The sequence below is a fragment of the Apostichopus japonicus genome, chromosome 12, assembly GCF_037975245.1.
Source record: "Apostichopus japonicus isolate 1M-3 chromosome 12, ASM3797524v1, whole genome shotgun sequence".
In the NCBI taxonomy this organism is placed as follows: domain Eukaryota; kingdom Metazoa; phylum Echinodermata; class Holothuroidea; order Aspidochirotida; family Stichopodidae; genus Apostichopus; species Apostichopus japonicus.
Window position 1 is genome coordinate 27,053,583 of NC_092572.1, and position 27,387 is coordinate 27,080,969.

General features: G+C 33.9%; 1 protein-coding gene across 1 annotated transcript; it reads left to right on the forward strand.

Moving 5' to 3' along the window:
• LOC139976812 (uncharacterized) lies at positions 1 to 27,187 on the forward strand. Its single transcript, XM_071985610.1, has 13 exons — positions 1 to 19; positions 303 to 320; positions 569 to 586; positions 1,135 to 1,152; positions 13,796 to 13,834; positions 14,539 to 14,669; positions 15,005 to 15,151; positions 16,297 to 16,446; positions 18,144 to 18,225; positions 19,288 to 19,406; positions 19,796 to 19,924; positions 20,089 to 20,247; positions 21,522 to 27,187. Exons 1-13 carry the CDS (start codon positions 16 to 18, stop codon positions 21,654 to 21,656), a joined length of 1,149 nt encoding a protein of 382 aa, XP_071841711.1. The 5' UTR covers positions 1 to 15; the 3' UTR covers positions 21,657 to 27,187.
• The last annotated feature ends 200 nt before the right edge of the window (positions 27,188 to 27,387 follow it).

Consider the following 27,387-nt stretch of genomic DNA (forward strand, 5'->3'; position numbering starts at 1 on the left):
GTGGATCGCCAACGGATGCGTGAGTATTTTACATTGTGTGTAATGACAACAACAGAATCTGCACTTTTATCTTGTTAAAAGCTAATAACGTAAAAGGTAGCTTTAGTATCTGGGGTAAGATCATTTATAATAACCACATCAAGGGACATAAATCATAACCGATAGTAGTAGATTTAATCCAAGGAGAGAAAGTTACACTCCTCTTTTCTATTTGGCTAAAACATTTCATGTATTGATGAACCTTATTTTCTGTTTCCTAAGTACTGACAATTTATTCTTATTTTTTTTTTGTTTACTTACAGTGGATCGCCAACGGATGCGTGAGTATTTCACATTGTGTGTAATGACAACAACAAAATCTGCACTTTTATCTTGTTAAAAGCTAATAACGTAAAAGGTAGCTTTAGCATCTGGGGTAAGATCATTTAAAATAACCAAATCAAGGGACATAAATCATAACCGATAGTAGTAGATTTAATCCAAGGAAAGAAAGTTACACTCCTCTTTTCTATTTGGTTAAAACGTTTCATGTATTTGATAAACCTAATGTTCTGTTTCCTAACTACAGTGGATCGCCAATTGATGCGTGAGTATTTAACATTGTGTGTAATGACAACAACAAAATCTGCATTTTTATCTTTTTAAAAGCTAATAAGGTAAAAGGTAGCTTTGGTATCTGGGGTAAGATAATTTAAATTAACCACATCAAGGGACATAAATCATAACCGATAGTAGTAGATTTAATCCAAGGAAAGAAAGTTACACTCCTCTTTTCTATTTGGCTAAAACATTCCATGTATTGATGACCCAAATGTTCTGTTTCCTAAGTACTGACAATTTATTCTTATTTTTTTTTGTTTACTTACAGTGGATCGCCAACGGATGCGTGAGTATTTCACATTGTGTGTAATGACAACAACAAAATCTGCACTTTTATCTTGTTAAAAGCTAATAACGTAAAAGGTAGCTTTAGTATATTGGGTAAGATCATTTAAAATAACCACATCAAGGGACATAAATCATAACCGATAGTAGTAGATTTAATCCAAGGAAAGAAAGTTACACTCCTCTTTTCTATTTGGTTAAAACGTTTCATGTATTTGATAAACCTAATGTTCTGTTTCCTAACTACAGTGGATCGCCAATTGATGCGTGAGTATTTAACATTGTGTGTAATGACAACAACAAAATCTGCATTTTTATCTTTTTAAAAGCTAATAAGGTAAAAGGTAGCTTTGGTATCTGGGGTAAGATAATTTAAATTAACCACATCAAGGGACATAAATAATAGCCGATAATAGTAGAGTTAATCCAAGGAAAGAAAGTTACATACCTCTTTTCTATTTGGTTAAAACATTTCATGTATTGATGAACCTTATTTTCTGTTTCCTAAGTACTGACAATTTATTCATATACTTGTTTACTTACAGTGGATCCCCTATGGATGCGTGAGTATTTCACATTGTGTGTAATGACAACAACAAAATCTGCATTTCTATCTTGTTTAAAGCTAATAAGGTAAAAGCTAGCATAAGTATCTGGGATACGTTCATTTAAATAAGCCACATCATGTTTATTAACACAAGCTTTTCACGTTTGATTGATAGCTATGGTTAATATTCATGTGTATCTTTGTTCAGCTTATAGCTAATGAAGTAACAACTACTTTTCTGATCTAGGTTCAACTGTGTTTTTTAAGATCATTCAAATTCTGATCGCTGTGAGACTTTTATGTTGAGCCCCTATTGAATGAAAAAAAAAATCTGTTCACTCACCATAATTTTATGTTTCATTGTATAGTATTAATGGCTAATCACAGTATAACTTAAATTATATTCGATACAGCTAAGAAACTAAGGGAACCATAGCTTTCACATCAGATGTGATACTTTATTTTTACCTGCTGATGAAAGGGAGAAGTCTTAAAAAGTAAAGGCAGTATCGCACCATGTTGGTACACACTTACTTCCTGACAAATGTTGTAACGTTGACAAATAGTTGTGGAAAATATTCCTGCTTATTTTCTAGATTTGTGAAAAAAACTGCCCCCATACAGTACATCATCATTATGTACCATAAGGCTTTTATATCTGGTTTGACATAGGTGTCGTTCACACTGTACGGTCACAAATGTTGAAGTAACATTAATGTTAACCAATATAAGTAAGCTCAATGTCAGAACAGAAAAGTTCGATTGATTCTCTTCTATATGCTTTTCACATTTGTATGCAATTGGTGAATGTGAAGTTTCTGTTTCCTAAATACTGACACTCAATTCATCAATTTCGTTATTATATTTAGCCAAAAGATTAAAGGTAGTTTTCTTATTTGGGGTGAATAAACATTTATTTAGATGATTAAAAATGTGAATGTTTGAGCTCTTTAGTGCTGAACCTTTTCCTAAATGGTCTTCGTCGATTGGTCAGACTAGGCTAACACAGAGTTAGCGTCACGTGTAATTTTACGTGTGATATTTTAACGGAATGACAAGGTGAAGCCAATATTCAACCATTCGGGACAAATTTGGCCTTATCGAATTCAAATTTGGCCTTATGAATTCACCCCTCACCGATATTTCACAACATAGAACAACACACGACGAACAAGAAACGGCCTCAAACTCCATCGAGCTTCCATTCCCACGGGCTCTGATGCAGACATCGGGGTAGTTCGCTTACGTCCGTTTAAAACATCGCCTGCTTGACGGGCATCGCTAATATAATTCATAGTTGTCATGGTTACGTTCACGTCTAAACTATTATAGCGCCATCCCATAAGCCTTCACTCTGTGACTTACCGGCCACTTTTTACCAGAACGCGTCATTTGTTACCAATACAGTGCTGCGAAGCCAATTTCAAATCATAGTGCCTCACCATAAGGAGTTCCTATTCTTTCCTTCGGCTGAAAACAATTTTGTTCTCTGGTAAGTGGAGTCTTGTTCATTTTCATTGTTTTAGAAGCCATTTAGAACCCGTAGGGATGGGCTGTTTTGCCAATATGGCAACCCCTAACCCACCTATAAATGACCCCCTAGACGAAAACCTAAACCTCTCTTATTTCGACATAAACGACTGGATCCCTGTTCAAAATAGCACAAAAAGACAGCGCCCTAATTCTGTTGAAGTAAATCCATCCCCTAACTCCAAGACAACTACCAAAAAAACCGCCCAATCAATCATAGTATCAGGAATCCTTCCAGAAATATCGAAAAACCCAATAACCCTTGCTAAACTGATTAACGAAGAGAAACCAAATGCCATGATCTCAAACATAAACCGTCTTCGTAGCAACGACATCCTAATTACCCCCATGACCCTAAATCTGCAAATATCCTCCTGTAACCTTGGACTCAAAAGACTAAACTAGGCAACTCCAAACCAAGAATCCCCCAAAAATAAGACAAAGAAACTTCTCCGTAGTTGCCTGTGGCATTATCCCTGACATCTAAATCAAAGACATTGAACAAGAATTGAAAGACCAAGAATATTCCCAATCCCCAAAAAAGACTGATTAGTCGTGCCACAAATAACCCTACCTGGAAGGTAAAATTCAAATTTGAGGAAAAACAACCCCAACAAACTTTCATCAAACATGGTCTATATCTAGGATACTCTAAACATAAAAGTGAGGAATATCACGAATCCACCAAATCACCCAGTGCGTCAAATGCCAGCTCTTTTGACACACTGAACACAGCTGTAAAAACCAAACAAGATGCCTCAGATGTGGCGAAAATCACAGGGTAAAAGATTGTCCAGAACAAAAAGAGAACACCAAATGTGCAAACTGCTCAGGGACTCATGTCGCCCTATACAAAGGCTGCCCTAAATTCAAAGAAGCTAAAACAGAAGCAATTATTAAACAACAAGAAAAGAGAACTTACGCGAATGTAACCAAATCTGCCCCTAAAATCGTAATAACAAATAAAATCGCCACTGAAGAAAAACTCAATATTGCAACATTTGTAATTGAATTAGTACAATATATCTTCCAAAAAGCCGACATTAATATTAAATCTGAAGACCTTGCCAGCTTTTTCCACCGTGTTAGCATTAAAACACCTAAACTTAAACATCCCCAAAACTGTAATTATGGAACGTCTCCATCAACCCTCAATATTTAGCCTCCCCAATCACCAAAATGACAAGCAACCCCCTCCTTCGATTAAGTTCCTCCACCTAAACATAAACAGTATCCTTCCAAAACTAAGTCTCCTACTAAGTATAATCACCAACCACTGCCCGGATGTCATTTCGCTAAATGAATCAAAACTAAATTCAAACTCCCACCTGAACATACCAGGTTACCAAACTTTTAGAAACGATATCTCCCGCTCTAGGGGAGGATTTCTTATAGCTGTAAAAAAATAATCTCAAAGCCACTCTCCTCTCTAACCCAACCCAAACAAATAATCAAATAATTGAGCCCATATCAACTGATATCATAAAAAAAAGTTCCAACAAAATACATTTCTACTAGGAGATCTAAACGCCCACCATATCATTTTTGGTAGCTCCAAAATAACTGAAAAAGGCATATCTGTCTTAGAATTGTGTGATAAACACCACTTAACAATAACTAACCAAAATACCAAAACTAGGATAAACCCAATAAACAATAATACTGAACTACTGGACTACGCCATAACCTCAAACCACCTCGCAACTAAAACTCATTCGATACAAAACCTAGAAGATGACCTAATTATTAACCATTTTCCACTTCTCTTTGAGCTAGACTTTAGCCTCAATCGCATTCAAAATAACGATTTAAAGGATAACTACAATAAAACAGACTGGAGAACATTTAAAGAGGAACTCGTAACATATAACACTATTCCCATTTACAACAACCACAACAACGAGCTAAATTATATTGACAACTACTGTGACAGCATTGCCCAACATATCTTCAATACCTTCAAAAAACATTGTCCATTAAAAACAAAACAAAACTGAAATTAAAAACTAAATAGGAATATTCTTACACTAATTAAACTCAGACGCCGCCTACTTAGAACGTATATGATATCCCGAGATCCAACTCTAAAAACCCAAATTAACTAACTTAAAAAAACAAATTAATAGACAAATATTGGCGGACGACCAAAAAGGAGTCCAAACAAATGCGATTCAATCTTTAATGACAAAAACCCGAAACACTTTTGGAAAAACATAAAAAATATCATAAACCCTATTATAACCCCAAACACAGGTAATTCAGACCAAGGCATTAGAGGTGATGCAGGTAACCTGATTACAAATACTTTAAGACCAAATTAAGCTAATTGAATCACACTTTAAAAATAATTTTAATATCTTCGATGGCCCCTCTTGCGGAAACAGTTTCGAACAAGAAAAAGACCAAACAATTATCAGAAACGCAACCAGCTTTACCCCAACCACTTAGGATATCTCAACGATAACATCCCCTACTAGGAAAAAATAGACATAAACGATTGGTATAGCGCCACAAACAAATGCAAAAATACCTCCCACCCTGGTCTAGACAATATTAATTACCTAATGCTTAAAAAATCCCCACCACTTTTCATCAACTCTCATATTATCCCTCTATTTAACGATTTACTTAGACTGGGCTATTTCCCAACCCCGTGGAAATACGCAAAAATGATTCTAATACCTAAACCAAATGAAGACCGCACTAAAATCCAAAACTACCGCCCAATTAGTCTCCTCCCAGCCTTAGGCAAGATTTTTGAAAGAATAATAGATAACCGCACTAGAACTCACCTAGAACTAAATGATCACGTCTCAATCAGGTTTCCGTACACACAAATCTACAATAAACTAAACTCTTCGCCTTTCCGAAGAAATTCGAATCGGCTTCATAAAAAAAAACATTATACCACTCCCCTCTTTCTTGATGCCGAAATGGCATTTGACAAAACTTGGCACAACGGCATAAGAATTAAGCTACTAAAATATAACCTTCCCTCCAATTACACCAGTATTCTTTCCTCTTTCCTTAGTGATCGCAACACAAAAATATACTACAAAAATCAACATTCAAACCCTATTCCACTTCGTGCAGGCACCCCTCAGAGCTCTGTTCTCAGCCCCCTCCTCTACACCATTTTTGTAAATGATCTAAACATCCCCCTTCTTTCAAATTGCAACTATAGTCAGTACGCTGACGATATAGCCATTTGGAGCACCAGTAAAAACATTCACATAACGGAACAAAATCTCAAAAAAGCAATTACACATCTCGAAAACTGGTGCTCAATGTGGAGAATTAAAATAAACCCCTCTTAATCTAACTTAGCCAATTTCCCCTTTCAAAACTCAAAATACCGTAACCATATTTCCAAAATCAATCTTTTGAGCACTTCAATCACTGCCTCTCTTAATGCAACCTTCCTCGGTATCACTTTTGATAATAAATTATTCTTTAACCTACATTGTAATAGAACTGCAGGACGCTGCTGGTCCCACCTTAAATACATCCAAATCCTCTCACACAAGTATAATTTCCCTGCGAAAACCACTATCCAAATCTACAATTCCAAAATAAAACCAATTCTCAGTTACGGAAGCATCTCTTTGCTTACCATTTCAAATTCCAATCAACAAATTTTAAATAGAATCTACACCACAGCTTAACGACTTGCACTAAAAAAAACCTTCTTATATAGCTACCTCTCACGTTCTCCTCGCAGGAAACACAAAATCGTTATTCACCCTACCCGTAGAATTAAATTCCAAACTGTATTAAAACAACCTAGAGAATGATCCATTCATCAATAAACTCCTTATTGAAACATAATGTAGCATTAACTTACTTCCGAAATAACCACCACATCTCTGTATTCAAACTTCTTACTTAAAGCCTCATCCCTATAGAAAGTCAATTTCCTAAGTGGGTCTAGCCCCCAAATTCCAGGTGTACCTATACACTAAAAACAATTCAAAATCTCCAACTAAGTAGCAACCACTTCCGACCAAAACAATAGAAACCGCTCTGTCTTTAAACTCATCTACTTAGAAATTCCTCCCCCTTTTGTAATCCCTACTTAATTGGCTCTTCAGTTCCGACCTCCTGTTTATTTATGGCTTCTTAACAATGTTAATTGAACAATACTTCACTTCTCAGCATCTCCCTGTTTGAATAATATACAACTTTCCCTAGAAAAAATTAGTGTCTATTCTACAAAACTTAAATTAGATCCCCCGTAGGACCTCTTGCGAGGTCGAACAGGGGTAAACTCCTTTCATATGATTTTAAATGGCCAAGGGCATCTGTACACTCTCCAAAAATATATGTTACATTTTATATTCTCATAAGCCATTCACAATATGAGTTTTGATTCAGACTACACGACCATAAGAAAATATGAGAATCATAGCTATCTTTTTCATATTAGATATATATTTAATTTTTAATCTGCTGTTAAAAGGGCAGTCTAATAACTAATTAATCCTGTAATAATCCTGAAATGATTCTACATTAGAGAAATATCTATCGGAAATACACATATATAATATAACACAGTTGACACTTCAGATTGTCTACCTTGAATAATATTCCTGATAGAAGTATATAATTTTGTCATAAAAACCATTCACTATGGAATTGTTACATTTCTGGTTTGAAATATGTGTGATTTAGATTGTATGGTGACACATTTGCAGGCAACATTAATCTAAGCAAAGCGTTGTATATGCAATGCCAGGAATGAAATGTGAAATTGTTTCTTTCTATGTGCCTAAAATATTTCATGCATTCAATGAATGTTAATTTTCTGATTCCTGAACACTGACTCTCTATTATCTATTATGTTCATGTTCGTTGGTAGATTACGAGTCACGTGAGTATTTTTCACATTTGTCAAGTAGCTATTGAAAATATGCACGGATTTAGATGATTACAAATTTGACTGCCTGGTTTTTTATTAAGTTAACCATATTCCATATGGCCAGCAGGGCCAGAACACTCTCAATAATTATGATTAACATGTTATATTCCCATTAGCCATTCACAATATGAGTTTGATTAAACTACCTGCTGATAAAAGAGCAGTCTAATAACTAATAGGCAGTATTGCATTATGCTGGTTCTCATTAAGTTTAATATCACATCATGTTGGTTCTCACTAATATCTTAAGATGTTATTACATTTGACAAATATTTATATGAAATAGACATGTATAATTTTACACGGTTGACACTTCAGATTGTCTAAATTTAATAATATTCCTGAGAGAAGTATATAATTTTGTCATAAAATCCATTCACCATCAAATTGTTACATTTTTGGTTTAAAATATGTGTGCTTCAGATTGTATGGTCATAATGTTAAGGCAACATTAATGTAAGCCAAGCGTAGAGTATGCGATGACAGGAATGTAAGGTGACATTGCGTTTTTGTATGTGCCTGAAATATTTCATGCATTCAAAGAATGCGAATTTTCTGTTTCCTGAACATTGACTCTCTATTATATAATTGTGTTCATGTTCATCGGCAGATGACGATTCAGGTGATTATTTTTCACATTTGTCAAGTAGCTATTGAAAATATGCACGTATTAAGATGATTACAAATTTGGCTACTTGGTTTGTTTTAATGTTGAACCATATTCTATATGGCCAAGGGCCTGTACACTCTCCAACATGATATTTTACATTTTATATTTCCATTAGCTATTCAAAATATGAGTTTGATTAAACTACATAACAATAAAGAAAATATAAGAATCATAGCTAGCATTTTTTATTCAGATTTATATTTAATTTTTTACCTGCTGATAAAAGAGCAGTCTAATAACCAATAGGCAGTATTGCATTATGCTGGTTCTCACTAATTTGAATATCACATCATGTTGGTTCTCACTAATATCCTGAAATGTTACTACATTTGACAAATATATATATGAAATAGACATGTTTAATGTTACACGCTTGACACCTTAGATTGTCTAAATTGAATAATATTCCTGATAGAAGTATATAATTTTGTCATAAAATCCATTCACCATGGAATTGTTCCAGTTTTGGTTTGAAATATGTGTGCTTCAGATTGTATGGTCATAATGTTAAGGCAACATTAATGTAAGCCAAGCGTAGAATATGCAATGACAGGAATGTAATGTGACATTGTTTCCTTGTATGTGCCTGAAATATCTCATGCATTCAATGAATGTTAATTTTCTGTTTCCTGAATACTGACTCTCTTTTATTGAATTATGTTCATGTTCATCGGTAGATGACGATTCAGGTGATTATTTTTCACATTTGTCAAGTAGCTCTTGAAAATATGCACGTATTAAGATGATTACAAATTTGACTGCTTGGTTTGTTTTTATTTCGAACAATATTCTATATGGCCAAGGGCCTGTACACTCTCCAACATGATATTTTACATTTTATATTTCCATTAGCCATTCACAATATGAGTTTGATTAAACTACATAACAATAAAGAAAATATAAGAATCATAGCTTGCAGTTTTTAATCAGATTTTTAATTTAATTTTTTACCTGCTGATAAAAGAGCCGTCTAATAACCAATAGGCAGTATTGCATTATGCTGGTTCTCACTAATTTGAATATCACATCATGTTGGTTCTCACTAATATCCTGAAATGTTATTACATTTGACAAATATATATATGAAATAGACATGTTTAATGTTACACGCTTGACACCTTAGATTGTCTAAATTGAATAATATTCCTGATAGAAGTATATAATTTTGTCATAAAATCCATTCACCATGGAATTGTTACATTTTTGGTTTGAAAGATGTGTGTTCCGTTGTATGTGCCTGAAACATGTGAATTTTTTGTTTCCTGAACACTGACTCTCTATTATCTATTATGTTTATGTTCATCGGTAGATGACGTGTCACGTGAGTATTTTTCACATTTGTCAAAATAGCTATGGAAAATATGCACATATTTAGATGATTAAAAATTTAACTACTTGGTTTTTTATGTCGAACCATTTTCTATATGGCCAAGAGGACCTGTACACTCTCCAAGGTACATCTTACATTTTATATTCTCATTAGCCATTCACAATATGAGTTTTGATTCAGACTACATAACTAGCTTTTCACACCAGATGTAATTATTATTGTTTTCCTGCTGATACAAGAAAAGAACAATAAATAAATAGGAGGTATTGCATCATGTTGGTTCTCACAAATTTCATTATCACATCATGATGGTTCTCACTAAGTTCCTGAAATGTAATATACATTTGACAAATAACTATCGGAGATATGTTTTTATTCAGACTACATGGCAATAAAGAAAATATGAGAATCATAGCTAGCTTTTTCACATCAGATATATATTTTAATTTTAAGGTGCTGATATAAAGTGTAGTCAAATAACTAATAGGCAATATTGCATTATGTTGGTTTTCACTAATATCAATATCATATCATTCTGGTTCTCACTAATATCCTGCAATGTCATTACATTTGACAAATATCTATAGGAAATACACATGCATAATATTACACGGTTGACACTTTAGATTTGAATAATATTCCTGATAGAAGTATATAATTTTGTCATCAAAACCATGCACCATGGAATTGTTACATTTCTGTTTTGAAATAGGTGTGATTCAGATTGTATGGTCACGCAATTGCAGGCTACATTAATGTAAGCCAATTGCAGTATGTGGATGCCAGGAAAGAAAAGTGGCATTGTTCCTTTGTATGTTCCTGAAACATTTCATACATTCAATGAATGCGAACTTTCTCCAAATTTATATCTTACACTTAATATTCTGATTAGTCATTTACAATATGAGTTTTGATTTAAACTACATAACAGTGAAGAAAATATGATAATCATAGCTATCTTTTCCACATCAGATGTATTATTTTTTATTTTTTACTTGCTGATAAAAAAGCAGTCCAACAACGAATTGGCAGTATTGCATTATAAGAAGTACAATAACTAATAGGCAGCATTGCACTATGTTGGTTCTGACTAATGTTACGTTGGAATGCGAGAGGTCTCGATAATTAATTTTAACGAGCAAAAGCCTGGGTTCGTTTCCGTAAGGAACACAGACAAATTGATGATTTTAAATGAAACGTAAACTATATTGAACAATGGATTTCGAACCAACAACAATAAGTGGTAATTACAAATATACAGAAAATTACTCACAAACTTAACAAGATAGGATACACTTTAAAACACGCTGGTCTCTTCCAACGGCGATATCCCTCAGCGACCACGACCTTGATGACGACGATTCTCGGTCCGTTGTACCGCGAAATTCACTGGTCCTCGACGAAGTTTCTCGCGATCCCAGAAACAGCAGTCACCTTCTTTCCGGCGATGCTCCAAAATAGAAGACGGACTTCCAGCCACAATAGAGTGAAGCACAAGTCGAACTTCTCGCCGACTAAATATTACCAGAGTCAGTCCAAAATCAGCTTTATAGCCACCAACTCCTGGCGTAACGAACCTCCTCAACGGAGACAGAAACTCTTCACCTTCTCCGAAATAAACACTGGAAAACTGTACTTTCACAGCAAAGTCCTCTTCAAACTTCTGAATGGAAGTGTAGAATCAATCTTGGTATCGATATCTCAATCCCTCAGAAACTACTGGTAGTTGAGCATATATAGTAGAATGGTTTAATATTTGTCGTCGCTTGTATTCGTTCAGAAACTGAGAAACTCTCCGATCTGGGCGGGTTTTTATACGATTCGCCATGTCAAGAATCATCTAGATCTTTCTCGATACACTTGACCCAGTTTCTCTATTCTTGCCAGTCCTTTGCATATCTCGCGAACGTTCCAGAGAATCCACGAAGATGCCGTGCACAGCTTACACGCGATTCCACGTACACCGACGTTAACCCGAGACCAGCGCGTCATCATAAGGAATATACCAGAACAATCGTGTATTATAACATTCTGACACGGTAACCCGACCTAATTTCTCAAATACTGATTTATCACGTAGGCCATTTTTCAAATACTTTCTATATTATAACATTAGGTTCCGCACTAGCAGTGACTAGCGTTAGGCTAAAATGGGCCCTCGTAACACTAACTTCAGTATCACATCATGTTGGTTCTCACTAATATCCTGAAATGTTATCAAATTTGACAAATATCTATATAAAATAGCCATGTATAATGTTACATGGTTGACACATCAGATTGTCTACCTTGAATGATATTCCTGATAAAAGTATCTGAAGTTATCATCAAAACCATGCAGCATGAAAGTTTTATATATTTAATTTGAAATAGTTATTGTTCACACTGTACACTCTTTTCATCGATTATGTTTAAGTATATTGTTAGCCTACATGTACGAAGCAGGTAAATATTATCTCTAGCATGAAAGTTTTATATATTTAATTTGAAATAGTTATTGTTCACACTGTACACTCTATTAATCGATTATGTTTAAGTATATCGATAGCCTGTATGTACGAAGCAGGTAAATATTATCTCTCTTGTGAAATGAGAGTATGGTTTACTGCAATATCATCTTATTCAAGCTATCACGTACATTATAACATTCACATAACAATTAAGAAGATGAAAGAATCAAAGCTAACTTTTGTCACATCAGATGTGATTATTCATATTAACCCAATAAAATTAGTTCTAATATGTATGACTTTCTTCAAAACATTGGCAGATTCCTATCCATTTATTTTGCTTAACGTGTAATGACAAACCGTCCTGAAATTTGATCTTATTTAAAATAAACAAGGTAAACGTTACCTTAATGTTATTGGGTTATTAAGAGTGTATTAAGATCATTTAAATTCTGATTACTGCAGATTTACAGAATCACATAAGGTTGTTTTAAATTAATTCTCTGAAAATGTGATCATGTTTAACAGGTCCTCTCTAAAATAAATGAATTTTTAATTTACTCAATTTGCATGTCACCACTGCAGATAGTCTACCTTGAATAATTTAACGAAACACTTACAAAGATGTGCAACTCTTGACATTTTCACAGTACCACAAGTATAATATTAGTAGTTGCCGTTACTCTCCACCTCTTACCAATAAACTCTTTGATGAATTGGTTTATGTTTAGATTATATTTCCGGTTTATTTCACAGAACAGTTAATGAGTAATGAAATTATTTAGAAGGAGTAAACAGTTTGTTTATTCCTTCACAGACGTAGATGGGATCTATGGGATGTTGATAGTTTGTGTCTGTGTAGGTCTGTGTATGTGTGTATGCAGGTGACATCCTTATATTGTAAATATGATGTCTCCAAATGTACGCAATGGGTTTACTTCATCACTTTATAAATTAAGAAACCTCTTTAATTTGAAATTAAAGTTGCAAAGGGTTCAAGTTAAGTAGTGTACGTATGTCTTTTGAAATAGGGACTTAAATTAAAATGACACTCATCCATTTGTCAACATTGACATTTGATAACATAATCCGTATATTTGCCAAGTAGTTTGCATCTCGCACATAATATATTAAAGCTTGGTGTTCCCATCTGCTAAATTTGACCTCAATGTTGGAGATTGCGATGAAGCAGGTTAAAATTTAGAACCAGTCCATATATTATTGTTCATGAAGTAAAATCTTTGCTTGTAGAAACTAAAATCAAAACAGGTTGCAAACGAGAAGTTTCAACTGTATTTATGAATGGATATACCTGAATTGTAACAATTGTGAAATGAATTTAAAAAGTGAATTTAAAGTCATGTCAATATTCCAAAACTTCCGTGGATAGAGTTATACTTCACTATATGTCATATTTTGTGGCGTTATGTTGCCTTTTATGAACAATATGTTTCTTTGATTTCAGTTCGTGACGACATTCACGCCATCGAACGAAAGTTTAACGGTAATTTCAGTTCTGAATTGGCAAGATTTAATGCATAAGAAATTCTTACTCCAAGCGAAGCTGGTTATATGTCATGAGTATACATACAATGAATTATCCCTGTACTTTCTCATCAAGGTTTAATTTCTATCAAGAACAAAGCTGTATTGAAGTCTATATTGTCTTTCCTGTCATCTACACATGCATTCATCTGATAAAAAATCAATCTGGTTCATGGCAGGTTTAGCCCAGAGATAAACACATTATAAATGGATTAACATTTTATCATTTGGTTCGTATATTTGCAGCAAAGATTGGCTGAAAACTTTTTTTTTGTATACGTGTTTTTAAAAGGGAGACTTTATTGAAACAGAAATCTTTCATGATAGTGAATCTAATAATACACTTTGACATTTAATCATATATTTAGTAAATTTAACTTATATCAAAGACAAGTTACATGGCAGCTTTCTTTCCAATTGGTTGCTTTTAAGTTCAATGAAATTCAGAGACTTTTTTGAAGCTTTTGCAAACGAGTATAGTGTCAGAAGTGGATGCATATATCTTAAGAAAGGAGCAATTGTTGAGAGCTGTAAAACAAACCATATATAATTGCAATTAACATTTAGGGAACCAAAGAAAGTTACATTATACAGGTTCATGCTTCCATGGTATGCCACTGATATTTAAATTCAGTAGTTGACCACATTTATCTTATATTTCAGCAATGGATGTTTCATCTGAGTTCCAAGCGAAGATTTTTCGTGTCATCCCTTTGGTTTTGATGAGCAAGGATGCTACACAGGATATTTCCTTCATTATCCTTGTATGTGAAGATGATGAAAGCTTATTCAATGTAAGATACAAAACGATGGTAGTATTATCATGTTTGAAGATGCATTAGGTTCTTGATTGATTTGTTGCATGAATTTAAACAACTGAAACATCTTCATCATTTTAATTTAGAGTAATTGAACTTTGCTGCTGATTCTGTTTTTTTCCTGATAAATCAGTTTTTTACATTAATTTGTGAAAATAATTATTATCTTCAATGAATTCTAGTATCCCATCATGCAGCTCATTACTCTACTTTAATTAAAGTTCTATCTTAAGTGATCATAAAGAAATACACCATTTATGTAGAGCAACTAAATCATATGTTAGAGAAATATATATATTTTTTTATTCAAGCACGATTTAAGACAACTTAAGGAATCAGAGTACCTTCCATTGGACACTTATGATACATTGCTGATTAATTTCGCAACACCCCCAGTTGAGGTTAGTTGTACTCTACAGACCACAGAAGCAGTAGTCATGCCTACTACGATGGAGCGGGTAAGTATACATACTGTACAGCTAGCTAGTGTTCAGATATGGCTGGGGTTGTTCAGGTTGTTTTGTGTCAGATTGCATTGTTAAATGAATGTGTACTATGTTTGTATTCTGGAATGCTGTTAATATGTTACATTGCATAATTGAATATCAATATCTTATATATCCTTGGGCTTATTAAGATGCTTGAAAAATGGTTAATACCGGACAGCTGTTAATTTAGTATAGTTCAATGCACTGACTGATGGTATAAATATGGGCAGTTACATTGTTATGGACACTTCGGAGAGCTTTACAAGGTATGTAATCCAAGCCAAGAGTATTACTTTACTTTTATATGGCACAGTCATGAACCTTACCTAGTACTACAATCATGACAAATACCAGCTGCCCGGCGTTTTGTGTTGCCGAGTAAAATCTAAAAATAACGGGAAATGAACGTATGCAGAGAAACTGATTTTTTAATTCATTTTTATACTTTTCTTAAACTCAATTAAGATTGAGGTCTTGAAAACAAATCAAGTGTTTGTGCCTATTAACACTACTCTGAGCTTCCAAACACACACACAAAAAAATATATATATATATATATATATATATATATATATCATGTCTTCTTATTTGCTACCAAAATTAGGCATGTGGGCCAAAAATTTGGTAGGAAGGTTGACCTTTTGGTGGAATTTCCCATATGCCATTATGCTTTAGATATAAAAGACATATGTGTAGTCTTGTAAAATTAAGATGGAATGTTCAAATCATGGCCGCACATGATATTAATACTTTACTGCTGGAACTGTTCTGATATGCTCAAGGTAAATTATGCAGATTTTGAATTTGTGATATAATAATTAACGGAAATATTTAACTGTTATCAGTTATCTTCTGATAACTTAAGACGGTGACAGAAAACGTCACGAATTTAATATGGAATTTAAGAATGACATCATTTTTATAAAGATTTTCTGTTGCCTCTTGGAGAAAGAATTAATTTGGTAGCATATCTAGGTTTTACTTTTTTTTCCAAAATAAAAAGTTATATTTATACCTTATTGTACCTTACTAAAAAGTCAACTAGTGCATGAATTGAAAAGCTCCTTAAAAACAGCACCAAAGATATCATGTCACTCTACATTTTGTTCAAACAGATCAATGTTGCATCCCTGATTGAATCGAAATCTGTCAAGCGTAGCTTTCGATTACCAACAAGAGAGAAAGATGTAAGCAGTATTTGTTTGCTGAATATTCATCAGAAAGAAAGAGAGTCGTTAGGAGTGTCATTTGCTCTGCAGATCAAGGTAGGTGTGGCTAACACGTCTTTAAAAAAAAAATTATTGTGAAGGATTATTTGCAATCTGCAGAAGTAAAGTGTAAAAACCTTACAAAGATAATAGGAGAGAGCATTTTGCATGGTGTATATGCATCATATGATATTTGGAAGAACCAAGTTGTTTGCTGGGTTTTAGAGGTCATGTGCACACGAGAAATGGAACTGTGAACACCATGTATCATGTCGGGAAGAGAAATTTATCTGAATAGGCTGATTTTCATTATCATTCTGTACATGTCCCATATTAAGATTAATGATATAAATTGTTTTAGATGGATCTCAAAATTCAGTTTCATGTTGAAGAAGTGCAAAAATTAAAATAACAACTAAAGGGAAACATGGATGGACCTTTATGATAGTCGGATGTACCACATACTACGTAGTTGAATAATATTCAATTTGTATGTTAAATGAAGTCAATAAGCAAAATAGTAAGGATTAAAAGAGGTTGGCCCTAGATGATGCTAGGTGTTATTTGGTAGCCTCATTATAATGGGGGTCAACCGCCGCATCAAAGATCATCAAGTCAAAATTGAAACATGGTAAAAAATACATATCTCCAGAAGAGAAGGTTGTAGTATGTGCATTTTAGTATGTTCATTTTGGTATGTGCATTTTCAATATTGTATGTTAAGACTGCATCGTTCTTATTATGGAGCTCAAACGTCTAGTGAGGTAGCAGTAGTCACAATTACTACAGCTGTAAACATGCTGCTAGGGGAGGAGACATGGATTGTTCTGATACGTATGTGGTACTACCAAGAAATCATAGAACGACCTAAGCATGATGTGATGAATTCATCAGATTATATTTTTATGGATGTCAAAGGTTATGGGTCAGAAGCAGTCAATCTATGGGATTGTATTCAAAGGACGCCTTACGAAGAGAATCTTCGATAGATATCACTAATGATTAAGGGTGCATAAAATAGTTAAAAATGACTACTTAAGTAATAAAATATTCAACTACTTACAACCTGAAATTATGAAGACAAACAATTATGAGGACATATAAATCATAAGGACACAAAGAAGAGTAAACAATATTGAAAAACAAGAACCAATGATAGAATTTTCTGAAACATATCATTACAACATAATTGATTCATGAAAAACCAGGAATGAAATTGAAAGATACTTTTTATTTGAGATGCAAAGAAAAACTAAGATAAACATGATCCATGGATGTGTAACTTTAGCATATGTGGTAGTAATGCAACCACGTTATAGTAAAACTGTTTGTTTCATAAGAAACAATACCCAAAGATAGTTCAATTGGACTTAAGAGAGACCGTCAAACAAGACATAATGTTCAATCATAGCTGTGGCTGGTTATTTTTCCATATTAAGTGGCAAAATCAACAATCAAAAGAATGCAATACCTTTAAGCACATCCTATACAGAGAAGTATTACATTTAAGCATATATGTTTTGCTAACGATATTATGCCAAGCATAAACACTATAATCTTGATCAAAATTGTAACGTACGTCATATTTTCTGTAGGAACCAAAATATTAAGCCATCTTGCACTCTTTGACGTTTATTCTATAATTCACACCCTTGTCTCTTCTGCCATAAAATTGTTTGACATTATATCTTTGCTGAATACAGGTTTTACATTTTGTGGAATGTCTATGATATTTAATTTTCGTAAATATATAGGATAAAAATGACCGCGGCGAAGACCACACATCATTAGCACACATTTTGTTAGGAAGAAACTGCAAGTCAGCTCTCAACCCAAGTAAGTTACAATGTTTAACAGATAATTATTATGATTTGAATCTTTGGCCAGGAACTTCGATTCCACGTACAGGCTTTTTCTTGGCCCTTTTTATTCCAAGTCAGAGACTTGCCTTTTCTTTTCCTCTTTCCTTTGGCAATATCAAAGCCAAACAACGCCAGTTTCGCAAGAGACCCAATTCCTTTTCTCTAACTCTCCAATTATTCTCCTCTCACTTTCTCCACCTATATCCTGTATCTCTCAATAAGTATCATCCCTCTCTACTTTCCTCTTCCTCAATTCATTCTCCTTTCCCATCCTCTTGCCCCGCTTACCATGAACCAATTTATTGACAACTAGGCCTAGGTAATCTGGATACTGATTAGACAGGGTCCCTACTTGTACACGTCAGGCGCTTACAGTAGGACACAATTACTTGGTGGTTGTCCAACAATTTCCCTGGCAGAAGAACCAGCAGTTAAAACTTTTTCCTTGAGACTGGGATATATCTGAAACTCTGTGTAAATGTATACTTTAACTTGTAACACTATATGAAGGAAGTATCAACAAGGGATGAATTTTCAACAGAATACAGAGCTATTACAAAAGTTACCAATTGCTATAACTATTAAGAAAATATTGAAATATTGTATTGCCAGTAACGTCTGAAACAGAAAAAGCTAATCATACTCCTTTCCTCCCACAAGAGAACACAAAACAAAGTACTATCCTTTATCAGTCTATAGGCCTAACTGTCAACTTATGCAAGGAAATATTAATTTGCTTTGATTACATAAAAATAGAAGAAACTAATAGATGAGATTGTGGATAAAAGTTGTATTATAACCCACTACTACTCTTTTATGCTGCTACTGATTTAACCAAGCATAAGAGCAGCCAGCTTTCTATACTTTAGCTAAAATATGCAGATATTAAATTCATACCACAGTTTGTTCAAAAGAAAGTAAATCGATTGCTTGTTAGCCAGACTAAACGGCACTCAGTCCGAAGCTATTTCATTAAGCTATCATAATTTCACTGGAAAGTCTTACTCTTCTCTTTCTTTCTATTTCCGAAAACCAGAGGCAGACCCTGACATATGCTTTGTATTGCCATACATAAATGGCTTACAGAATCTTACGGATGATGTTGTAATAACAGTTTGGCTATGTTCTTTTGATGATGAGAGTGAAGCTTTAAAAGTAAGTCAATCCAGAGTAATGTTGTATCATATTATGCAATAGAACATCTAAGGCAGTTAGTGCCATACGTAGGGTGTCAAATAGTACAGATGCATATTAGATAAAGAAGCTGCCGACTGGACTCATAAAACATGTGGGCTTAATGGGAATCTTGAATGGTTAATCTTGACTTAATATCAATATTTTAACTCTGCATCGACGTCTTTGGACAAAACTTTCAGCTTTCAACCATAAGTTTTTGCTTTTTTTCATGATCCACACGTTCTTCGTTAAGAACCAAATTGGGAACAGAAGTATCTAGTAATGTGATTTTACTACGCAGAGTAGGTACCACTGCGCAGGGGCTATCCAATAGTTGATGGTAACGCTTGTCTATAATTTAATTACAGGAACTGGAACAGGAGCAATATCATGTTGGTCGCATTAAGCTTGATTCACCAAATACATTCATCATTTTGGACAAGGATAAACCAATAACCGTGGAAATAACTGGATTGCAAGCAAAGAACAAAGTTCAGGTGAGTTGAAGCAGCTGGCTACTTTTTATTTTTAAGATGTCTAAGGTACCTCCGTTTTATATCACCCTATACACTGGAATTCACAGTATCATTTGAGTTGAGTTTCTAATATAATGCACGAATTAGTGCAGATGTAAATTCATCTCTTTAATCTCTATTATCAGTCGGTTGCAACGAAAAGAGTTTCTGAAGGAGGCCATGCCAAGGTTCAGTTTGTATGTCAACTGTTGCACAAGGTGGATGCAAATTCATGGATTGATCTTGATATTACAGTCAAACAAGAGGAGGAACCGAATAAGATACAGTTTATTTCAAGAAAGAAGGTTTGCATAGTACCCGATTAAAATATTTTGTAGATTTCTCCTTAAAGTAAACTGTAAATTTGGCAACATGTCATCTCCAGACATCTTCACACATAAATGTATCCCTATACCATGTGGTGCAGATGATCTAAGAATTAAGATTAATGAATGGTCCTATTCTACGATTAGGCAGTATTCCTCATATACTGGGAATGAAACGTAATTTCTGATTTTGCAACAACATATGACCAGCAAAGTGTCGTCGCAGTTGTCTCTATGGATGTATGAAATTAGTTTTAGTCACCATTGTGAGTGTTCACTGAGCATCAAATCTGCCAACCACACCGACCTAATGAATGGAGTGGTAGGACGGGTTGTATTTCCTCCTTTCACATCAGCACTAAAGTTACAAAACGTCAGGAGTTGGATTGCTAAGTGTTGCAAAATTACTGTATTTGGAAAATTTTGTTTAGTTATATTTCAGTCTTAAGCGAGGACTCACAATTCCTTTTTGGTAATCAATATGTAGTAATGTCTCAAATATAATCCATTTATCCTGCTTTACAGAATCTTAATTATAGAAAACAGTATAATTAATATCATGGTTTGTTTTTATATAATGTGACTTTCATTAACTAAAGAACAAAATTTGTACAATGTATAGCTCAAAGCTAAGACATGAAGACATTGAAATTCAATACACGTTTCACATAATTATTTTATTATGTTGTGGAGATGTACCATATTAAAATTTATATCATTTATTTGGCTTATTATATTGCACCATAGCTAAGGGTGTCATATATCAACAACAATACTGTCTTCCTCTCCCATTGTCTTCAATGATGCGGTCACTTATTTGCTCACGCATCTCTCCCTCTTCCAATCCCAAACCCTCCTCCCCGCCCCCAAAAAAGAAGATAGTATCATCCCAACACTCAGTTCAATTATTGTAAAAGAAGATATTGATCATTCCGAATTTTGGAGAAAACACGTTGGTGTTGTATGTTCGTGTTATCACAGATTATTGCGCCGTGCACCCAGGTCAATAAACATCAGTACTTTAAATAATAGAAGAGTTATGAACCTGGGAGATTAATCACTTTGTATCATTTAAAATATCTTTACTTATACATTTAATGAACATCAGAGATCGTTTTCTCTTCATCTAATTCCAATTCCGATTCACTAGGTACTTTAAACTGCATTAAATCTCCCTAATACAAGAACATAACTGGTGTATGATTTTCATCAGTTGGTTATTAAAGCTAACAATTCATATTTTGTTCAATCAGGTTTCCAAACTGATATATAGTGAGGATTTGTTTAAGAAAGGAGCAACTGAACTCCCTGGAGCCGATTTGGAAGGAAAGCAAGAAGAAAAGAAGAGTAAAAAGAGCAAGAAGAGTAAAAAGAGTAAAAAGAAGTAAAAAGAAAGCTATACTTAGCATATACTGAGTCTAAGTCAAGTACATTGTGCTTCATTGATTAGAATGGTTTCATCTTTCATATGTCTCTTTCTGCTTATTGTATATATGGTAACATGTCTATCCAACATTCACCTTTAAAGTACGATACATGATAATATCAATCTTAAGATCCCTCATCATCATTATCTCTGCTTTAAATATTTGGAATAAGATGGTATGGTGCATGAACGGTTTCCTTTCTCTTGCTCAGTTTAAGTGTTATTATAACTCGAATTTGATCTTTATACATTTTATAAGTATTTCCATCTTAAAGTTAAGTAAAGTTAAATGTTAATCGCATCAATCTTTTATCCAGACAATAATTTTGCATCTATGTTGCTCTAAGTATTTTTCTTCTCTTCTATATCTGTAAATCCTTGAAGGCCTTCTGTTAAATTTTGTAAGAGATGTAACTGCATTTAACTTGTTTTTAGTATTTTTACTCAATTTGTGTACATTATGTCCATGCAGGAAAAAAACAAACATTGAAATAGAATGAAAAAAATGACTAGATATCGTGTAGGTAACCAGTATCTAATGTTTGACTAATCGAGAGATGTTATGATTTTAACAAGACTAATGTTGGGCTGAATTTTATCCTTTATATGGTATTGCCCAACGAAAAGCAATTTATCTAACAGCTGTTTTGTTGCTTTGACTTTTATTAATTCTACAATGTATGGAATGTGTACCCTCATGACACAATGAATGCTGATGATACTTGTGACATACTAGCTGCCTGGCAAAAGGTTAGTTGCATTTTGTTTGTGTAAACGTAACAGAAAGGAGACCTCTTACATGATTTATTGAAATATTGGATCAAGACAGAGGGGTATTCCAATGCAACAGATAAATGATGAATAACTATCAGACACTTCATCCTTGTAGGCTCTTCAGTGTAATTGTCTAACTTATGATTATGGACTGGAATGTACTTCTGAGTTTAATAACCACATAATTAATGCAAGAAGTTTTTGATAAACTAGTGAATCAATATGGAATCATGCAGCCTGACTATTAAATCGACCTGTCGCTCTTTATGTTTAAACTTTCATTGGTAGTGGTAAATCAAGTAATTCTTCATGGATGTGATATGTTTGGTTCTTATTATCTTATATTATGTAAATTAATTAATGTTGTTAAGTATACTGTCAATTGTAGGTCATGAATGGATGACATAAATCAATATTAAGTCTAACTAATCAGATACAAACCGGCGAGTTTACTTATGAGGGTATACTAGTTATAAGCTGTTGAGTGGTACACGTTTCAATCTCAAACGATTAACAATTATTGTCGAAATTATTCATGATCTATCCTTAGGTAACTTGCATTAATAGCATTTTGCCAAAACAAATGTATAGTGTCTGTAAAGAGATTACCTATCTTGAGCATTACTCAACCTTGTTGGAACAAAAATAGTTGGCAAGTCTAAATAAGTTTTCGAATCGCCACAATGTTTAAACCCATATCGTATATACATTCTAACGTGTGTCCTGAAGATTTCGCTCGATCAATTTGTATTTCTCCAAAATAAAATAAGGGCTATTTATGGAATTGTCCAAATGTTGGAATTGAAACATGGCGCGTTTTAGTACACGCAAACATAGATGTTGATCTTAATAGACCTATTCAATTTGCGAGAACTGTCAACATCTAGGATACTTTGTAGATCTGAGCCGAACCGCGCAAAACTGAATAAATAGTTTTGCAACGTAAACAAAGGAAAAGCTATGATTTCTGTACATTTAAACCATAAAATACCAAACGTTTAGTGTGGCTTGTCAACCCCCAATATTGGTTTGGAATGATCCTGTTGGTATTCGTAATATGAATGCCTAACATAAAATATAATTACATAAGCTCACCAGTGGTGATGAATAAATCTTCGTTCAAAATGTGGAAATCCAACAAAATCATCTGGAGCCCGGAGTCATGATGACCATATAATTATCCGACAAAACGCGTCCAAACAAACATACGCTTGAAATTAAAACCTCCTCCTTGGATAGCACAAGCGATGAATGTTTTTACAAATGGGAGATGATATCCAAAATTAAATCTATGTGAGAATTCCTCTTAGTAGTTATTGCAGCTGATAACATAACGTAGTGTAGATGAGTAGTAGTATACAGTTCCTTGATTCTAGCAGAAAAATCTTGCTTCTTGGTGAAGTCCTTCTACTAAGATAACTGCACATGGTATAGATCTACAGAATTGTGTCATGTGCTTTTTAGACTGTCTCTTGATTGACCAGTTGTTGCCATGGTACAAAAACAACTACTAGGGTACAGTAGTGAAGGTATTTCAACAAGAGTGAGCTTGCCTGATCTAAATCCTATTGAGTGTCAATGTTGAATAGGCTGACCAGTGTTATACAAAAGAGATGGTTTCAAAAGGAATTGCTGGTCTGTTGATGGTGAAAGGCAACTGATGGTTGTGTAGTAAAAACAACTGACAATTGTAAACAAACTGTGATGAAGTGCAAATGTTTTAAGAATTGATGATAACATTTCGCTACAATCCCCTCACACATGTTTGTTGCAAATTTCACTTTTCTTGGGAGGGAAAAAATTGTATACCATGTTATCAGTCAGCTTTCAGTGACACACAGCAGCCGTTTTTTGTTTTTGTTATGTAACGATTATGTCCATTGGAATAATCGGCATGGGACACCTCGTCGGATGCTGTAGAAAATACTCAGGTCATGAAATCGATATCATATGATAGATAACACTGTTCACTCAGCATTATTGACATGTTTCGTTATGTAAGTGTTAGGAATTACAAGAACTTAAATTAGACAATCTTACGCTAGCAACGAGTGATAAAGCCAGCCGGAATATTAGATCCATATGTATGAAAGCTTAGCTATAACGTAGGTTTTATGGTCAATTGCAAAATTTGGATCTCTGTTAATAAATTTATGACTGATACTATATATAAGGATTTTTTGGGGGAGGGGGTGGGAGGTATATCAACACCTAAACCACTTTTTTAGTAGAGCAGTACTGATGCGCCAATAGAACGTAAGGTTGGTTGTTAATGCGGCGCATAAGATGTAGTCATATTTTAAGCTATTTTCCAAACATAGTGACTAATTTACTGCATCCATTATACAAAGTATTTGCCCACTATTTTTGTTTTTGCCTACGTAGGAAATTATTGGCTCCACTAAAGCAGTAAGTTTGCCCATTTCCAAATCAGTATCATATATGTTAACACATTAACTCAGTAATTTTGCCCATGTAGTTAATTATTTCGATTTATTTCTTACCTACATGTCTGTAATAGGGATATGCGTTAGCACAAGAAGTAAAACAAGAAGGCTTTATTCAGCAAAAGATAATCATGCCATAACATGTATATCACGTTATCATTCACATAACATTTTAAGAATAAAGTAAGTTCACTGGAGGTATTTATGGTTTATTAATATGGATCAAATAAGACAACAATAAATCTGAATTAAAACTATATTTGTTTTTTTAAGTAGTGGTGTTTTGAACGATATTGAAACACTTGTACTGAAAACTGTACAGGAAATATGATGTTGCCTATGCAGAAAATTAGAAAATAGCAACTGAAGCTGCCCAACTAGTATATTATTGGTATTTACTTTACGTTTGCGATCGTTTATTAGTTCATAAATACAACTATGAATGTTAATCTTTATAGGCTATGATCAGTTTAGAAATTAGTTTAGCATGACTTATGATCGTTTATATGTACTGACTTTCTTGTGTCTTAACAGATGAGTTTCGATCTGATTAAAATTGAAATAAAAATTTCTCGGTTTTTATCAAGTTATAGATTGTTGGGAATATCACTATACCTCTGTGATCTTTTACCACTCTGATATATGTGTGAACTATGTTGTTTATCTCCATAGACTGATAGGTGTATAGACATAACTGTGTTGTAGCTCTTTATAGGATTTCAAATATCTGCGCGTTTGCTTACTTAACTGAGTAAAATTAATATATCGTTAGGCTTTTTCTCAACTATCATTCTTACTATTTTTAATTTGTGTACTTATTCTGACAGGATTTGAGATCCTGGGGTCACTGCTTTTAAATAGTCAATACATTGCTCTCTCAAAATTGATTAACATGATTCAATATTAACAGTCTCACAGGGACGAAGGCGCTTTTAGAGGAATAAATGTTTTGGTTTGAACCACCCCAACAATACTTCATTTTCCAAGTCTAAATGTCTTCAATTGAAAAGTGATAAACTAAAAAATAAGGTGGTGTACACATTCAAAATCATAAAATGTTATTTGGAGTTGCAGTGTATCGCACATCAGTACCACCGTGAATGAATTACGCGACCATAATTCTAGGACTTGGAAATTGACAGCTTACCGTCAAAATGACCACGTCTTTTTTCATATACCTCTTAATACGTCGAAGTATTGACTTCTTGCCTCAAACGTATGATATAAAAAAAAAAATCGTATTTTTAAAAAAAATACAGAGCCGTGGCCACTGGGAGGATATAAACACGTTCGTCCTCCGCTTCATCCCGTAAAGTTATTCTTCCAAATAGCTTAGTATGTTTTATAATAAACTCACTCAATTTTGTAGACGTAAATGTAGTTAAATGATGGAAATGATATCACCATTTTCCATGTAAGCTCGCTTACCGACACAAAAAGTTTCTCAAAGCCCTCCCTAAAACCGACGTCAGCAAACTACCCATACCCTCCTCATATCTTAAAATCGAATTCATTATAAAGGCAGAGCCTATTCTGCGCCATCAAAAGTCATATCAATAAAAAGTTAATGAGGACTACATATGGTTTTTCCCTCACAAAACGAAAGATGACTACGCTACTAACCCAATTGCTGATAGCATCCTGCCTACCGTACTGCCGTTAGTGTCCTAGCTTTTCCCATTCACTATAACGTTCACTTCAACCATGGGCTCCGCCGTCCATGTCACATACTAGCTTACTTCAACTTCTACATCGGTCAGTTGTTGGGATTACACATATCCTCAGTTCTTACTATAACCTAATAGCACATGTTGCCGATTTATCAGATTTGTCAGCACAATCAAGTATTTACTGTGATATAATTTTTTTTAAGATTTACAGTAGTTGCTGTTACCTCTGTGTGAATCGGCTGCCTATCAACATGATGTTGTCTAAGTCCTATGATATGGCAAGTCTATGCGGCGTGACACCTAGGTTACGTTTTGGGTGACGATAATTAATTCACCCTTTCATGGAAGTAGCTTATCGAGTGTTGATTTATATTTTGTTGTTTTTAAGTTTACAGATAATGTGGCAAATATATTTGTTTTCTTTCTCCCTTGCCGATAAAGTGAAATGTTAAGATAAAATAATTTTCAGTTGAAATCTCGAGATTTCGACCTGTTCCTAAGATTCCGACAGAACATTTTTTTCTGTTTTTAATTAAATATCATATTTTGATATAAAGAATCTCTGAATTGAAATAAATGTCATATAAATGTATGGACTTTTATGACCGTCTCTCCGACTTTGAGGACGATTTCATCTTTTTTGTCAGACCTCCTTATGTGGCGTTATGTTGATATCGATGGGTAGCGAATTTGCAATCAATATCAAGATGACTATACAAAGGGAAGATCAGAGAGATCCAATTTTTTCAAAAACATTGTGTGCAAGTATGAAAAAATGAGAAATCTTGATCTGGTTTTGTAA